Consider the following 16,350-nt stretch of genomic DNA (forward strand, 5'->3'; position numbering starts at 1 on the left):
ACTTTAGGTATTATAGTTCAGAGGATAGTTTAAGAATAAAAAATGTGTGAAATCTAGCAAAAACAACGACTCATGACGTGAGCAAGAGAAGCTTACAACGTGATAGTGTAAGAACGGTGATCAAGTTACGTAAGTGAACAGTAGTAGTAACCTACTTTGATGTCTCACGACATGAAAAGAGGTGCCCACGACATGAGCAAAGTGCAATGCCTGATCTTATTGACGACATATCTTTCTTTGTCATAAAACGAAAGTGTTGGGAAAAAGGAAACTCACGACGTGAGCTGAGATGCTCACGATGTGAGCACGATTTATGGTGCATTTATCCTAGAAGTTTGTTCTTATGAGATTGAATTTGTCATTGCTACTTTCTTGGTGTATGTTATATAAATGTACATAGTTAGGATTTTATAGCCTTAGAATGCCTGATTTTGCATTTCTTCATGTTCCTTGTTTGGTTGTGGATTTGAGGTAGAATCATTTATTCGAATGTCTATCGAGTCTGGGATTGTGTACGATTGGCATGTGCAAAGCAAATGGTGAAGACAGTGGAGATCTTATGAGGTGGAGCGGTGTTGTGGAGCAGTCTAGAATGAGTGCCTAGATGCTTATTAGTGGTTCCGAGGAACCAACAGGGCGAGTGTATAGATGAGAAATAGAGTCCTTGTGACTTAGGATCTTGAGCGGACGACTTGAGAAAAATACGGGTCGGTGTGGAAGGTAGTATTGGGGCAGTACTGCTGAAAGCAACGGATCCGTAGGCGGTTCAAGAAGGAATCTTAAGGAACGATGGAACTTGCAGGAGTGTGTAGTTGTTTTTGTATGTGCTTTAGCCTGATTATGATGGTTTTCATATGTGTTCCAGTATGGTGGTTTCCCGAGGTTCAGGCTCCAGCGACACCAAGAGGCCGAATGCCTATAATGATGAGATATGTAGCATTGTTGCCGCTGAGGTGGCTGAAGCAATCAGTGGGGCTATTCCAGAGATGTTTGGGTCTATTAAGACCACGGTGATTGAGATTTTTGATGAGCTCTATGTCTCCGTCACTATGTAACATCCGAGTCACCATAAGAAGAAGTTAGAAGAAGGAGCAAGAACGTGAAAGGGGCTTGTAGATCTAGGAGTTTGGCATCTTTTCTAGCTCATTTGAGGTATCAAGCTTCAAACTTGACCATTTCATTCTTAGTTGTAGTTTTGGGGTGCTTTATGTGGCATTTTGACTCCATGGATGAGACTTCTTGTGTTCTGGTAGTTTCAGTCCATAATAGTTGTCCTTTTGAGCTCTTTAAAGCAATTAGAACCATAAAAATTAGGCCTTGATGGTTAATCCACAACCATGAAAGTGTTAGATGGTCACAAAGTGTGCTTAAGGACTTATATCATGTCTTAACCCCCCATCCATGCATGCAAAGACATAAAGTTTGTAACTTTATGGTTTAGGACATCTTAAAGGAGCAAGATCTATGTTTTGGACGTTAGGACTTAATGGATTAAGTCACAAAGGAGTTCTAAGGAAACTGGCCAGTACGCTGTGCGTACTAGGTCAATCTCCCCGAAGTGGTTAAGGTCAGCGTATGTTGGGCGTACATGCCAGGTACGCCGCGCGTACGCATGCAGAATGGTTAAATGGGTATTTGGGCCTTAGAAGGTTGGGCCTGAAAATAGTTGGGCCTCATGACCCACTATGGAGTAAGGCTTTTGGGCCTAGACCTAGAATATATGGTATTAGGCCTTATTGGGCCTTGAAACTTAAATGAATGGGATGGGGCCTTAATTTAATTAGGAGTTGGGCCTTGGGGGAAAGAGGCCCAATAGGGCAAGGATTTGGAAACCTTGCCTTGGGGCATGAATTAGAAGTTTGGGCGATAAGGGAGTCTTATTTGGACCCAATAACTGATTAGGGAATTTATTATGCTTTAGGGAGAGTAGTTTCGAGCCATCCAAGGAATATAATTTCGGCATACACAGTGATGTGAGTCTCCCTTCGTAGAACCTGTGGGTCAAAGGCACCAATGTCGGTCCACTAGTATTGATATGGCTTAGTAATTGTCTTTGTGATAATTATTAAGGTGGTATGTATTATTTGATTCTTATGTGTGATATACATGATTTATGTGGTAGTGGTAGGGGTGAAATAGACCCCATAATCGGTTGGAATAAAACCGATGGGTAGGTCGGGCACCTAGGAATGCTTGACAGGGGTAGGTCGGACACCCCGGTATGTCTGACATGAGTAAGTTGAGCACCCATGTATGCTTAGCAGGGTAGGTCGGGCACCCAGATATGCCTGACAGTAAGTTTATTATTCGTATGTGGTATGGTGGGGGAAACTCACTAAGCTTCGTGCTTATGGTTTTTAGTTTTTGTTTCAAGTACTTCCAGCTCGAAGGGGAAAGGTTCGGCTTGATCGCATCGCATCACACCATGATTTTCCGCATTAGTGATTTTGGGATTATGACTCTGATGATGATTTATATGTATCGTTGGATAGCACAACTGAACTATTTTATGTTTACATGGTTTTGAGAGAAACATTATGGTTTATTATATGATTTGATGAACTTAAAAATGAAATTTTTTGTTCTGAATTTTGGGATGTTACACACTGAGGTTGCTGCTTCCGCAGCCACCGTAGATGTTGTTGTTGCGAGACTGCAGGGGTGATATATTGTGGTATCGGGAGTTCAACAACATGAAGCCATCCAAGTTTGATGGGACCCAAGATCCGATTGTTGCGATGAGATGGATTTCTGATGTTGAGGGTTGTTTTTACACTTGCTCTTGTCCGCAAAATCTTAGGGTTTGTTTCACGTTGAATCTACTTCGTTTGGGAGCGAAGGATTGGTGGAAATTTGTGACAGCTGATTATACCCTTGCAGAGCGTTCTATGGTGACTTGGGAGAGATTTACTGAAATGTTTAGGGATAAGTTTGTACTAGTAGTTGAGAGAGAGAGGTTGCCCCAAGAGTTCCTGTCTCTCAAGCAGAAGATAGAGACGGTGACTGGGATCATGAGGATGTTTCATGAGAGGGTCTTGTTTTGTCCTAAGCACGTGTCTATTGAGCAAGCATGTGTGAGTCAGTATCTGGGTATTTTGAGGAGGTATATTCGTGAGTTTGTGGTGAACAGTTCATATCGGACATTGGCTGAGCTGCAGACCAATGCCAGGAGGAGAGAGTTTGAGCTGGAGACCCAGACTAGTGAGGAAAAGGAGATCCATGTGAGAGATAGAAGACCAATGCAGTCGCATCGGGGGACTAAGCGGTCTAAGCCCGCTGACTCAAGAGCCGAAGGCCAGAAGATCCGCACTTGCGGTAAGTGCGTCAAGGGGCATAAAGGACCATATCGGTCAGGGACTGCTTGCTACATATATGGCAATGAGGGGCATTAGGCTAGGGATTGCCCTAAGGGATTTTGGGTTTGCTTCAATTCTAACTAGACGGGTCATTTGAGGGTCGAGTGTCCTCAGCTTGCATCTAGGACGGTTCAGACTCCGGCTCCTACAACCCTGCGTATTACTAACGGCCGCTAGGGGAAGGTCGAGGCTCCGAGGGCTCGAGGAAGAGCATTTCAGTTGACAGCAGAGGATGTCAGAGTAGCTCCAGATGTCGTGGCTGGTATAAACTAGATAACAAACTAACCAAAAACATAAAATAATATAAAAAAATTTATACAAAAATCATTTAATATCATAAAACATATATGAAAAGTGACTAATTATTTAAAGACCCAATATAGTTGTATTTATACTACCGTATTAATATACGATTTGTGTTTCAAAATGACTAATTAAATGATGGAGTTTTATAAAACATTTTTGATAGAAGAAGATAAATTAATTAATTTAAAAAAAAATATTAGAATCAAGTTAACCATTGGATATGTCATTTATTTAGAGATCAAAATTAGTTGTATGATGACATGTTAACATTTTACGTTATAACATGGGTTAGCCATCGTAGACGTCCTAAAAAATATGATCATTTTTATGATTATTACTAGAATATAAGTATTTTCTAAAGTAAATTAGAGTATTGATCCCTATTTGTTTGACACCGATATACAATTTTAGTCCAATTTTTTAAAAATGATACGATTGCTCCTCATTGAAAAATCAACCAGGGTTGGCCTCTTAGCCAATTATCGTTAAACTCATTCTTTAAATGCTTGCATAATATTTTAGTCCAATTTTTTAAAATTGATACGAGTGCTCCTCATTGAAAAATCAACCAGGGTTGGCCTCTTAGCCAATTATCGTTAAACTCATTCTTTAAATGCTTGCATAATGACCATTATACCTCTATTTTTTTCTAGAATATTAACATATTTATTAACTTTAAGGAGCATTTTGTGAACAGTTTGAAAAAGCCCTAAAACAAATAACAACTTGATCGATCAACCATTTAAACCACAAACTTGCTTTATATCTCTCTTACTCATGTTAACTGCAACGCTTACAACTCTGTCGTTGGCTACCGACTATGCCACCGATTGAAATAGAACCAAATCACCTATCTATTTGTTACTGGCGGCAACTCTAAGGAAGATCACCGATTACCATAAAACATAATTCCAAAGAACGTATAATCAACAAAACCATATTCACTTATGTATTGCCCCTACCCCATATTTATCTCCTTATCTTATGTCATCCTCTTATTATCCTCTCATCACTTAGAACTCACTTTCAACTCCAGACAATACCTAAATTTAATAAAATATAATGGAACATCCTTCTTACATTTAAATGTGAAAATTATACATTGTAATAAATCATTTCAATAACAAGATCATGACTAAGTTGGTTCCATAAGGATTGTAATAAAGAAAATGTGTATTTCTAATTGATGGTATACATGTTCCTAACTGATGGTGCTGACTGTTAGGACGAAGGTGGTAGGAAAACCAATACCACCTTATAACGAGTTTAAGGATGAGGAATAAGGTGTTAGGAAAATATAATCCAAAATTGCACGAAAGAATAAAAAGTAAAATTTGTTTACTAAAGCCTGTGTTTAACACCATTTCCTTAAAACAAATTCACCTAGATTGCTCGAACCCTCAATTGGCCTGAATTATACCTTGGTTGCAGCAAAAGATAGAAGAAGAAACAGAAGCGCAAGAGAGAAAGAAGAGATTGTTTTTGATTCATTTGGTGTAACCTAAACAGTCAAGGAGATGCTCTATTTATACTGTGAATTGTAATTGATGTCATTAAACATCAAAACATAATAGTCAATTAAATGACATAATTCATATATCAAAACCAAAATCTATTATTAATAGCCTTTAATTCGGGTTTGTAACTATTAAAGAAAAGAAATATTTGCAAAAAGGTCATTAAACTTTTCTGGTCAACCGGTGGTGCATTTGCACCCGCAAAACATGCACTCGCACACAAGTTCGGTGAACTGAAGCTAAACTGGCTCGCATTTGCACCGTTGAGTGCGTGCGTAAGAGAGAGTCTTGGTTCTATAAGTCTTACAAAGATAACTACTCTTTGTAGTTATAAACTCATGTTCTTTTCATAGTCCCACTAATGTAGGATGAAATAAAACCTAATTAACTTCTTTTTAATCTCTTTCAACTATCTCATTTTGACAAGTAATTTTGTATTTATTTTTAATCCGTTTAATTTGGACGTGTGATATATCAAAACAAAGGTATCACAGAGGTGAATACAAATATATAATCATTAGTCAGTTTTGATTATATTTAGAGTTTAAAATTCGTGTTAAAAATGGAAAAACCTCATTTTGGAAATTAGTGAAACTAATTTCCCAACATAAGGGTAGGGTAGGGTAAGTGGGGCCTATTTCTTTAGTAATTAAAAATCACAAAATTAAAAAAAAATGACAAAAATATAGGCAATATTGTCATTTTACATGTATATATTTAACACGAGGTAATTAAGTGTAACCGGTTAATGTAACAACTTGATAGATTTTGCAACCACAAGAACCATTCACATCAAATTTTTAAACTTTGATCAAAACTGTAGTTGATTGGTGACTAGACCAAAATCGTAGCTTACTCTCAGGGCCGGTCCATTGGTTTTTTTTTTTTGCCCTTGGCATGTGTATAAAATAATGCCCACATATTTGTACGGTACAATAAACCAAACACGTATATAATGAAAATAAACAAAAGTGCATTAAAGTTTATAGTTCAACTAAATCCATATTACTACAAACAAAAAAGGTACGAAAATCACTTAAAACAATGTCATTGTTTTGAAGAAAAATTGTTATATAATGATAGTCAATACTAGATGGAAATTAAAGCAAATACATATATTATTCAAGTAAAAACAGACAAAACATAAATTAAATATTCAGCAAAAGGTGCATTAAGTTACATTTTGGTTAAGGGTGAACATAAGTAAAATCAAAACCTACAAAGAAGGAAAAACCGAACTCAACATTTTTGGTTTTTGGAAAACCAAATTTGTGCGGATGGTTTTGCATGGAAAAAAACAAATCGAACCGAATATCAATAACAAATCTGCTTAATATTCCTTATAAGTAAACATTATTATCTAAACATTCAACTATTTATTATTCAAGTAGTCTATTCTTTTCAATGATTTGAGAATTTCATTTTGTAAACATGAATGAAATAAAAACACAAATCCATAAAAATAAACTATACGGTGAACCAAATATTACATTTTTGCTATTTGCCACTATCTTTTCCTATTATTATCTTTTTATTTTTTGAATAATTATGTAGATTTAAGGCCAATAGATTAAGATAGATGGAAAATTGAAAGCAAAAATCGTTATTTAGAAGAAAGGATGCCCACAAAGAAGAATAAACCTAAAAACTTGAAGACCAAATATCTGAAAATCAGAAAACAATATATAAAATCATGAATAACAATAATCAGTATATAAAATCACAATTAGAAATCCAAACATGCTATCGACAATCACAAAACAATATGTGATTATATGAAATCATGAAATTATAGATAAAATTAGAAAAGCACTATGATTGAGTATTTGAGTTTCCCAATTGCATACTCAAAATCAGAGATATGAAACAATATATAAAATCAGAAAACATTCTTATACTCAAAATCAGAAAACAAAAATTACCAGAAAAGCAATAGTTACTCAGTGATTGAGTGTTCGTGTTTTCCACACACTAATTGGGTTTTGATGTTTCTAGTTCGTATTCAATCATCAATCGAATCAAGGTTTCGTTTTCCGATTATGTAAAAATTGGTTTTTTTCTTCATCGTACATTTGTAATTGTGTTTTGCGATTTTATGTTTGGCATGAAAATCAACTCTTCGTCTTCCGTTCTGATTCGTGATTGGCGCTATACAACGCGTTCAAATTTTCAGTTTGATGACCCTTGCCGCTGCCGCCTTGCGCTTTTCCTATAAGAATGTTGGAACAGATCATTAGGCCCAATATCAAATGACTATATCTATAAGTAATAGAACAAATCTGTTGCCCCTTCAAATTTTGATGCCCTGGGCCATGGCCCAGCTCACCCTGGGCTTAGGTCAGCCCTGCTTACTCTATAATCTAAAAGTTAGTTGAAATTATAATAAATAATTTGATATACCTAATATGTATAGATGATGTTTGTATAAATCAATCACAATCAAAATTAATGTTGATGACATTATTGATCTAAATGACAGTTGAACGATATCTCTACTATGTGATTTCATTAACTACTAGATTTTCATAAAATTGTCTTGTATGCAATAGCTTTTCGAGTGACTTGTTTAGTTTGATTACATATTTGTACTTTTGTTTTTAAATATAAATTTTATTCCAAAAATATTGCATATATGGTTTATGGTATTAAATGATTTTTCTCTATACATTTTATAATTGTCTTGTATGCAATGTTTAGCTTTTCCAATTTGTTTAGTTTGATTACATATTTGTACATTTTGTTTTTAAATATAAAATTTCTTCCAAATACATTGCATATATGTTTTATGATATTAAATGATTTTTGTATAAATAGTTTTATATTATTATATGTTTTTCGGTTATTTTGTTATCTAGTTTGTAACAAACCTAATTTTTATATTATATTTTCAATTATTAGCTATTTTATTCAATTTCGATTAAAAGATTTAAAATTGCAAAATAAAAAACCATATTATGAAACAAAATATGAAACCGCAAGCCAAAACCACGAAATTTTAGCCTTCTCCTCTCCATATTCTCTCTTGTTTTGGCTCTTAATGAGTTTAGATCAAAATAAGAAGATGTTGAAACTTGTATCTCTCTCTAAGTCATTACTTGGGTCTTGACTTAAAGCTTAAGAGTGTTTGTAAAAAGACTAGCATCTTATTAAGTTGGCAAAATGTGTGTGGATACTTCTAGAGAGCTTCTTCCTTGGAGCTTAAAGTCATCTTCATCAACTTCCTAATTGCAAATTGAACCAAAGTCTTCAATTGCTGTTTTTCTTTCCTTTCTATGGTTGTTTTAATCTTTCTAAGTCTTGCAAAATGATCTTTTGATGAGAATAAAACTATTTTTTTGTTCAAAATGAAAGTCTTTTATTGCCATCTTTATGTTTATAAAACATTTTTTGAATAAAAATCCAACAGTTGTGAGCCTAGACCTTTCGTGGGTTAGTTATTATCTTAATTGTTAATTAGGGTTTTATTATGTATATGTTTACCAAGAGGAGACTTGATATCGTCGGCTCGAGTGTGTGGTTTATCTTGTCTTCAGGATTAAGGTAAGTCTTCTCATTATATTATGTAGGATGCTAGTTGTCTTTGTGAATCTTGTATTTGTATACTGAGTTGGGACCATTTGTAAGCTAGGTTGGAACCATTTGTATATTGGTTTAGACCCATTGATATGTTGGGTTGTACCCGTTGATATGTTGGGTTAGGCATGGTGGTATGTTGGGTTGGGCCCATTGATATGCTAGGTTGGGCCCGTTGGTATGTTTGATTGGGCACGTTTGTATGTTGGGTTGAGCTTGTTGTATGGTATATGGTATTTTGAAGGACTCACTAAGCTTTATGCTTACGGTTTGTGGTTTAAACATTTTCAGGTACTTCCAGTTTCAATGGGAAGGGCCCGACTTGACTGCACAACATCCCTTGATGCCTTGTCCACACTGATTGTTATTATTTTACTCTGATGTTTAAAAGATATATTTTACTCGGACTAGTTTTGGAACAAATGGTTGTATGGATTTGATGGTTTAAAATGAAAATTTTATCTATATTTTTGGGACGTTACATTAGACATCTTAATCCAACAGATTGTGAGTCTTGCTTATTAAGAAACATAACAAATACCACATTCATAGGGATCTAAAAACAAGAAAATGATATATTGTATCTCGTACACACTTATGTGTTTGGTATATTCAGAGTGTCCATAAGGCATGCTCAATATACTTCATTACCTTTACTGATTGTTTATGGTTATTTAATCAAACATAAGTATAAAACATTTGAGGTGTTCAAGACATACCAAAACAAAGTAAAGAATCAAATGAACAAAAGGATTAAGATTCTAAGATTCAATAAGGGTGTGAGTATCTTAGTCTAGAGTTTCACAATTATATAAGGAATTATGGGATTATTTAATAATTGACATCACCTACGACACTGCAACATAACGGTGTAGTCGAGAGGATAAACCAAACATTATTATATATTGTTCGGTCCATGATGAATTGTGATGCATTTTCAATAAGTTTATGGGATTATGCCTTAGAGAATTTTATAAAATTCCTAAACCTTATACCAACAAAGGATCCAAAACACCATCTGAAATATGGAGTCGGAATGTTCCATCACTAGCATATTCTGATGCATGAGGTTGTGAGGTTTACGCTTGAAATGCCCTTCATATAGTCTAGTTGAATTTTTCATTAAATATTAAACACCCCATTTTTTTTTCGAAAAACAAAATTCTTTATAAGAAGATCAAAATTGTTGAATTAGGTCCAAGCGGTCAAATTCATGCTGTTTTAAAGTTGGTCAAGTCATACGATGGTGAAATAAATTAATCAAAAAGAATAGTTAAAGTGAATAATTTACGTACAGTTAAATCCAAAATTTCAAGGTTTTTTAAATATCCAAAATCTAATCCTTCATGCAATAATCCTTCAAACCGAGTACATGTCAAAATAGTAACAATAAAATTTTAAAAGGAATTGGATAACATCAAAATTCCAATCTTACAGTCAAACTCCCAAAAACATTCTCAAAGTAATTTATATATAATACAAGTTATATAAGGGATAAGAAACATTAACAATAACCGATTCAAAAGTCAAAACCAAACCAAAATATATAATGCACGTGTTTCTAGATTCCCAATTACACTCAAAACATAGTCCTTTTCTCTAGGGTTCGATGGCCGAATCACAAATATCAATAAACAAATACTAAATTTAAGAACATATGGCCATCACATTAGACCATGGAATGGTTTTGCAAAGTTATCTCTAACCATAATAAACACCCATTTTTTAAAAAGTCAACCTATAATTAACTACTTGTAATCAGCTTTTTCGGAAAACAATACAATTTCAACCAATAAAAATATTTCAAAATTAAATTAGGGTGTCTATATGGTAAAATGGAGTGTCTTTTTAGCCAACCCCTATGTGATAACATAATTTCTCCATAAGTGAACTAATGTTAGTGATGAAAATCTTGATTTTGCCGAGACTTTGTCTCTTTCTTTTAAAAAAAATGTCAAAGTGACAACTAATGTTAGTGATAGAAATCTTTCCCAAAGTGTCTCGTAACACTCAAATCAATCCAATTTTATTAGGTTATGATGATTTTTGAACACATAGCAACAAAAGCAATAATAAACAAAACTTTAAAACTTTTAGCAACAAAACAACATAAAGATGTTGGATCAAAGAATACATATAATATGGGGAGAATGATATGATATCTACAATGAGGAAGAACTCAAAACATAACTCCTCTAATGTGATCCTACGTATGCATCATTCTCGAATCTAGCATTCACCTTGCATCATTTTTGTGTTTTAAGAACAAAAATTTCTTGAAAACCTACAAAAAAAAAATGATGATCAGAGGACCAAGTTATGTTTTGACCACACCCCTTGCATTAAAAGAATTTCCCTTATCCAAGCTTCCAATATCTCGTCAAAAGTCTATTACCAAGTTTTTTCTAAGGAATTGATCCATATTAATTCCTTTTGACCAAAGATGATCAAAGGACCAAATTGTTATGTTTTCACCACACCCCTTGCCTTAACCACAACTACCCTTAAAGAATCGAGTTCACCATAGTATTTTCATCTTCGATTATAAATTAGAACCCAATTAAATGCAAAAAAAAAAAAAAAAAAAAAAAAAAAAAAAAAAAAAAAAAAAAAAAGAAAAAGGCTTCAAATACAAAGACAAAACCTTTTCTTTGCTAGGAGCGCTTTTTCCATCTATGAAATCTTATTTTGTCTCAACTCTCCTTCCTAAAAGAAACCTCTTAGAGCTTCCAAATAATTGGTCGTAACTTTTGGGACTCTAAACAACATCCAATTTTTATTATCATTATTAATGCAAAAAAATAAATATGCATTGAAAAGTGAAAAAAAGAATAATATTACAAATATGATATTTAATGCAACAAACATGTTCTAACCCAAAAAATAATTAAAAAACTTTACTAATTAGCATTGTTTTGTTCAAAAATGTTTCATACAACATACTATTAGTTTTTAATGGTACATCTAAATATCATTTTATGTAATCTTACATTTGCCATTTTTTACAAAGTAATATAGTTAGCTTATCAACTCGTAACTTTTCACCTAATCCATCAAAGACAACTTTGATCAAATTAAAAAATATTTCTCTTTCCTTGTACCATATCATAGAATAATATTTACAACTAAAAGATATACCACAAAAGTTAAAGACCGAAATATAAAAAAGACCGGCCCAAATCCATCCAACAATAACAAACACCAAAGAACAAGCTAACTTTTTCAGTTATCCATATCAAAAGTTCTTAGAATACATTTTAACTCCATAATTAAATAAAATCCCAAATCAAAACAAGAAATGCACACAATGATCATATCTCGCCTTTCAATTTACAAGGTTAAATTAAAAAAAGTAAAAAAAAAAAAAAAAAAAAAAAAAAAACTACCTTTCTTCCATACTTTCCCTCAAACAAAACACCACCCCAGATGGGAACAACCAAACTACCATCCCATCCGGTTTGCACCAAACCAGATGGGACAAAACAAAATGTCATCCCATCTGGTTTAGCATAAACCAGATGGGACGACATCCCATCTGGTTTAACACAAATCCAGATGGGATACAGAAGAAGACTTTGGGGTAGGGACCAAAACTAAGATCATATTGCTCCGAAAAGGGTAAAACGGTAATAATAATTATTATTACTATAATAGATATATCGATATAGACGGCAAATAACGGGAGTTTCGTAGGCACGTGCAAACGGGTTACGGGTCTAAGAAGGAGCGGACGGTTCGGGCTTAACCATGGAATTGGAGTCGGGTTGTTGGGGCGGGTAAATAAGTGAAGCGAGTGATATGGGCATGATGCAAAGGGCTTTTGATTGGAGAAATTGCATAGCGGCCCCCACATCTTCTTCCATGAGCTTTGCTACTTCACGTTCTGTGTCATCGTTTGACCAGTTTTCCCATGCCGGTTGATTATATCCATTTTCACTCGTGTCCCCCTATATACAACAATGTTTCATATTTTTACTATTAATGATAAAATGTTTGTTTGTGAAAGTTACCTCAACGGATTGCAAGGGGACGTCAGATACGAGTTGTGCCACTGCACCGGCCCCACCCAGCCTACTCATGCTAAGAACCTGCTAAGTCAGTCAGTGAAGCTAGAAACAACAACTATGGATGCATACAAAGAAGAAGACAAGAAGACAGGACAAGATATGACATGACAGAACAGGTTGTAATTGTACTGCTACAAGTACCGAGACTGACGTAAATGGGACAAAAGTGACGTAAATGGGACGAAAGTGATAACTTTTTGTCCCGCCCAAAAGCGTGGGACATGAACTCGTTCTCGATCTCTCATCTGTACAAAAGACGTAAACGCCCTCCTCATCCTCATCATCGAAAATAGCCCTAGAAAGCTTGTCTAGTCTCGGTATGATCGTGTAACAAACGCAGCTAAAGCTGCGTTTGTTACATGTGACATGACTAGACAAGCTTTTCACGGCTATTTTCGATGATGAGGATGAGGAGGGCGTTTACGTCTTTTGTATAGATGAGAGATCGAGAACGAGTCCATGTCCCACCTTTTTGGGTGGGACAAAAAATTATAACTTTTGTCCCATTTCTAAACACTATTTTTATCTTTTAATTCCAAAAGTAGGTTGAAACTTGTTAAAAATCGTATTGAGACTTTTTAATTAGAAAAAACAAAATGAGAAATTACCTTGACCTGAAGCCGTAAGAACTTCACATAATCAAGAATTTCATCTAGCATTGCAGCTTTATCGGTCTACACAAGACACATTCAATGCATTAAATATATATATATATATATATATATATATATATATATATATATATATATATATATATATATATAAAAGATCGGGTTACACACATAACAAAAATTATAAACAAAAGGAATACTTACATATTTAAATCACATATTAATAACCCTTATAATTCGAAACATCTCATGAACAGTAGTGTAATGGTCTAAATTGCTTTTATAAAAATTTCTCCAACATTTATATACAACTTTGTTTTTTAATTTTATTTTATTATGGTTAAAAAACCTTAGATTTTTTTATACAACTTCTTTTACAGCCTTTTTTTCAAAAGTGTATCTTTAACAAATTGGTTTCTTTACAGGATACTTTTGTTTGCAACTTTTTTACATCTTTATAACAAATGGGATACCTATATATTTCACCTCCAAACGAAATACCAAAATGAAAATCAAAAAATCTATAAAAAAACGAATCTTTCATGTTAATTATTATAAATTTACAAAATAAAGACAATTCCCTTACCTTGTTGCAGCTAGGAACAAGTTCCTGCAAAGCCCTCATTCTTTCTGCAATTCTTTCTCGGCGTAGCTGCAAAAGAAAATTTCCACATCAGCAATGTGTAAATGTTGCAGATGACGTGGAAGGTGATATGGCAACAATGGTGCCACGTCATCATTTTCCTAGGTTTCATTTTGTAATCTCCCCTATTGCAAATATATGTAAGTTGGTTGCTATTATGAATAAAAACTAAAGCATGTTATTGTTACCTATTATGGTAGAATGAGGTTATATTTGTTGCTATTGTATTCAATTTTTCTTTAAAAAGTAAATAAATTTATAATTTATGTTGCCTATGAATTATGATGTGATATATATATCTTACACGCTCAGCTATGCTATGAGGATCTGTAGCTTGTCCTCTGCGGGCCCGCACCCTAGGGCGAATAGAAGGTGGATGGGGAACAGTGACAGCTGTACTGGTAGTTGATTGCCCTTGGAAAGCCTGCAAGGGTAAAAAGGTAAAAGTCACGGATAAATGCAAGAAACAGCAACATACTTTTGTTTTCTTTCTATTAGTAGTTTTAGTTTATCTTATTAAGACATTGATTGTACTTTGAAAAAACTACTCAGTGAAAATTGTGTTATATTTGGAAGATATTGCTATATAATTATGTAGATTTTTCAAAGAACAATGTTGGAAGATGATGAAATGTAAGTAGAATGCAACACCCATGGCTGAATATGTCATGTTTTTAAGAATAATAATATATACATGAATAATCAGAATTTGTCAAGTAAAAAGTAGCAAGACTATATCTCAAGAATCTAAAACATACACACAGATTCACAGAACAAATTTTATAGTGTATAATGTATTCAAAATTGAAGGAAAAAACTAAGCAAGTTACACAAAATAAGTATAAGGAACCTGAGGAACAGAATGAAGCAGAGAATGTGACTGTAAATTTTCAAATGAAGGAAACAATCCAGTCATGTTCATGCTCCCTCCTCTCTCCTGCATATCAAGAAAAACAAATTATTTGCATAACAGCCCTCCAATTCCTCAACAACTCACAATCACCCCCTTTGGTGGTTTTACAACTCCAAAATGCTGCTCTTACTATATCAAATTCAATAGGTAAACCGAGAAACCTAAAATCAATAGTTATCTCGAAACAAACGTGATTCAATAACCTATTTAGGGTAACAAAACTTACCCTCTGCTGCTGCTGCTGCTGCCCTGCAAACGCTCCGATTGTTTCACGGCCATTATCAAGGCTCAAACCTAACGGAAACACCGGTTGCTGCTGTTGCTGTTGACGATGAACAGACACCGTTTCAGAAGCATTAGCGTCGGTAGTATTACCAGGCAAGCATCCGGCGATGTTGTAAGAAGGAATCGCGAGAATTTGTTCAAGGAAGTCGTCTCCGTAGCCCTCCGGCGGGTCTGTAGCCATGCCGGAGAATCGTAATCTGGGTTAGAAAGGGAGTAGCGGAGAGGGCTTAGGAGGAGGGTGGAAAGGGGTGTGGAGAGGAGAGGGGAAGAGGAGTTTCAAAGGATGATGATTAACATAGTGGCAATGAATGTAATAAAAGAAGCAATGAAGGGTAGTTTCGGAAATTGAAAACAGCATGCGTGGTATTGGAAAACACGCAGCTATGACAACATCATTTTCTATCAACACACATCAGCCGTTTTTCCCCCACACTTACTCCCAAAATAAATGGGACCCACAACTTTATACATATAAATATAAAAAAGATAAAAGTAGAAATAAACATTTTAACAAATTGGTACTCTTTTATATATAACATAAAATATCACAAATTTATATGGGGTCATTTATAATTTATGAAATAGCTTAACTATATAACTTTTATTTTGCGGTTTTGTATTTTGTTTCATAATATGGTTTTTTGTTTTGCAATTTTAAATCTTTTGATCGAAATTCTATTATGCAATTTTAAAATATTTAATTGAAATTCAATAAAATAGCTAATAATTGAAAATATAATATAAAAATTAGGTTGGTATGAACTAGATAATAAAGTAATGGAAAAACATAAAATAATATAAAAATGTTTACAGAAAAATTATTTAATATCATAAAACATATATGCAATATATTTGGAAGAAATTTTATATTTAAAAAACAAAACACATAAATATGTAATCAAGCTAAACAAGTTATTGTAAAAGCTAAACATTGCATACAAGACAATTTTATGAAATTCTCATAGTTTATGAAATTGCATAGTAGAGAGATTTCGTTCAACCGTCATTTAGATCAATAATGTCATCGACATGTATTTTGATGGTGATTGATTTATACAAACCTCATCTATGCATATTAT

General features: G+C 34.0%; 1 protein-coding gene across 1 annotated transcript; it reads right to left on the minus strand.

Annotated features, from left to right (window-relative positions):
• Positions 1-12,090: 12,090 nt before the first annotated feature.
• On the minus strand, positions 12,091-15,572 carry LOC145053220 (transcription factor UNE12-like). The gene is made up of 7 exons (XM_079001217.1): positions 15,213-15,572; positions 14,924-15,010; positions 14,378-14,497; positions 14,017-14,082; positions 13,428-13,493; positions 12,763-12,840; positions 12,091-12,699 (listed from the first exon to the last, which is right to left on the minus strand). Exons 1-7 carry the CDS (start codon positions 15,450-15,452, stop codon positions 12,469-12,471), a joined length of 888 nt encoding a protein of 295 aa, XP_078857343.1. The 5' UTR covers positions 15,453-15,572; the 3' UTR covers positions 12,091-12,468.
• Between the last annotated feature and the right edge of the window lie 778 nt (positions 15,573-16,350).

The sequence above is a fragment of the Lactuca serriola genome, chromosome 5, assembly GCF_051521515.1.
Source record: "Lactuca serriola cultivar US96UC23 chromosome 5, Lser_US96UC23_V15, whole genome shotgun sequence".
Classification (NCBI taxonomy): domain Eukaryota; kingdom Viridiplantae; phylum Streptophyta; class Magnoliopsida; order Asterales; family Asteraceae; genus Lactuca; species Lactuca serriola.

Excerpts from the sequence above, each read along its gene's own strand:
- LOC145053220 (XM_079001217.1), bottom strand. The coding sequence starts at position 15,452 with ATGGCTACAGACCCGCCGGAGGGCTACGGAGACGACTTCCTTGAACAA. Across the intron at positions 14,498-14,923 it reads TGCTTCATTCTGTTCCTCAG|GCTTTCCAAGGGCAATCAAC; the intron begins GTTCCTTATACT and ends TTACCCTTGCAG. Across the intron at positions 12,700-12,762 it reads TCCCCTTGCAATCCGTTGAG|GGGGACACGAGTGAAAATGG; the intron begins GTAACTTTCACA and ends TGTTGTATATAG.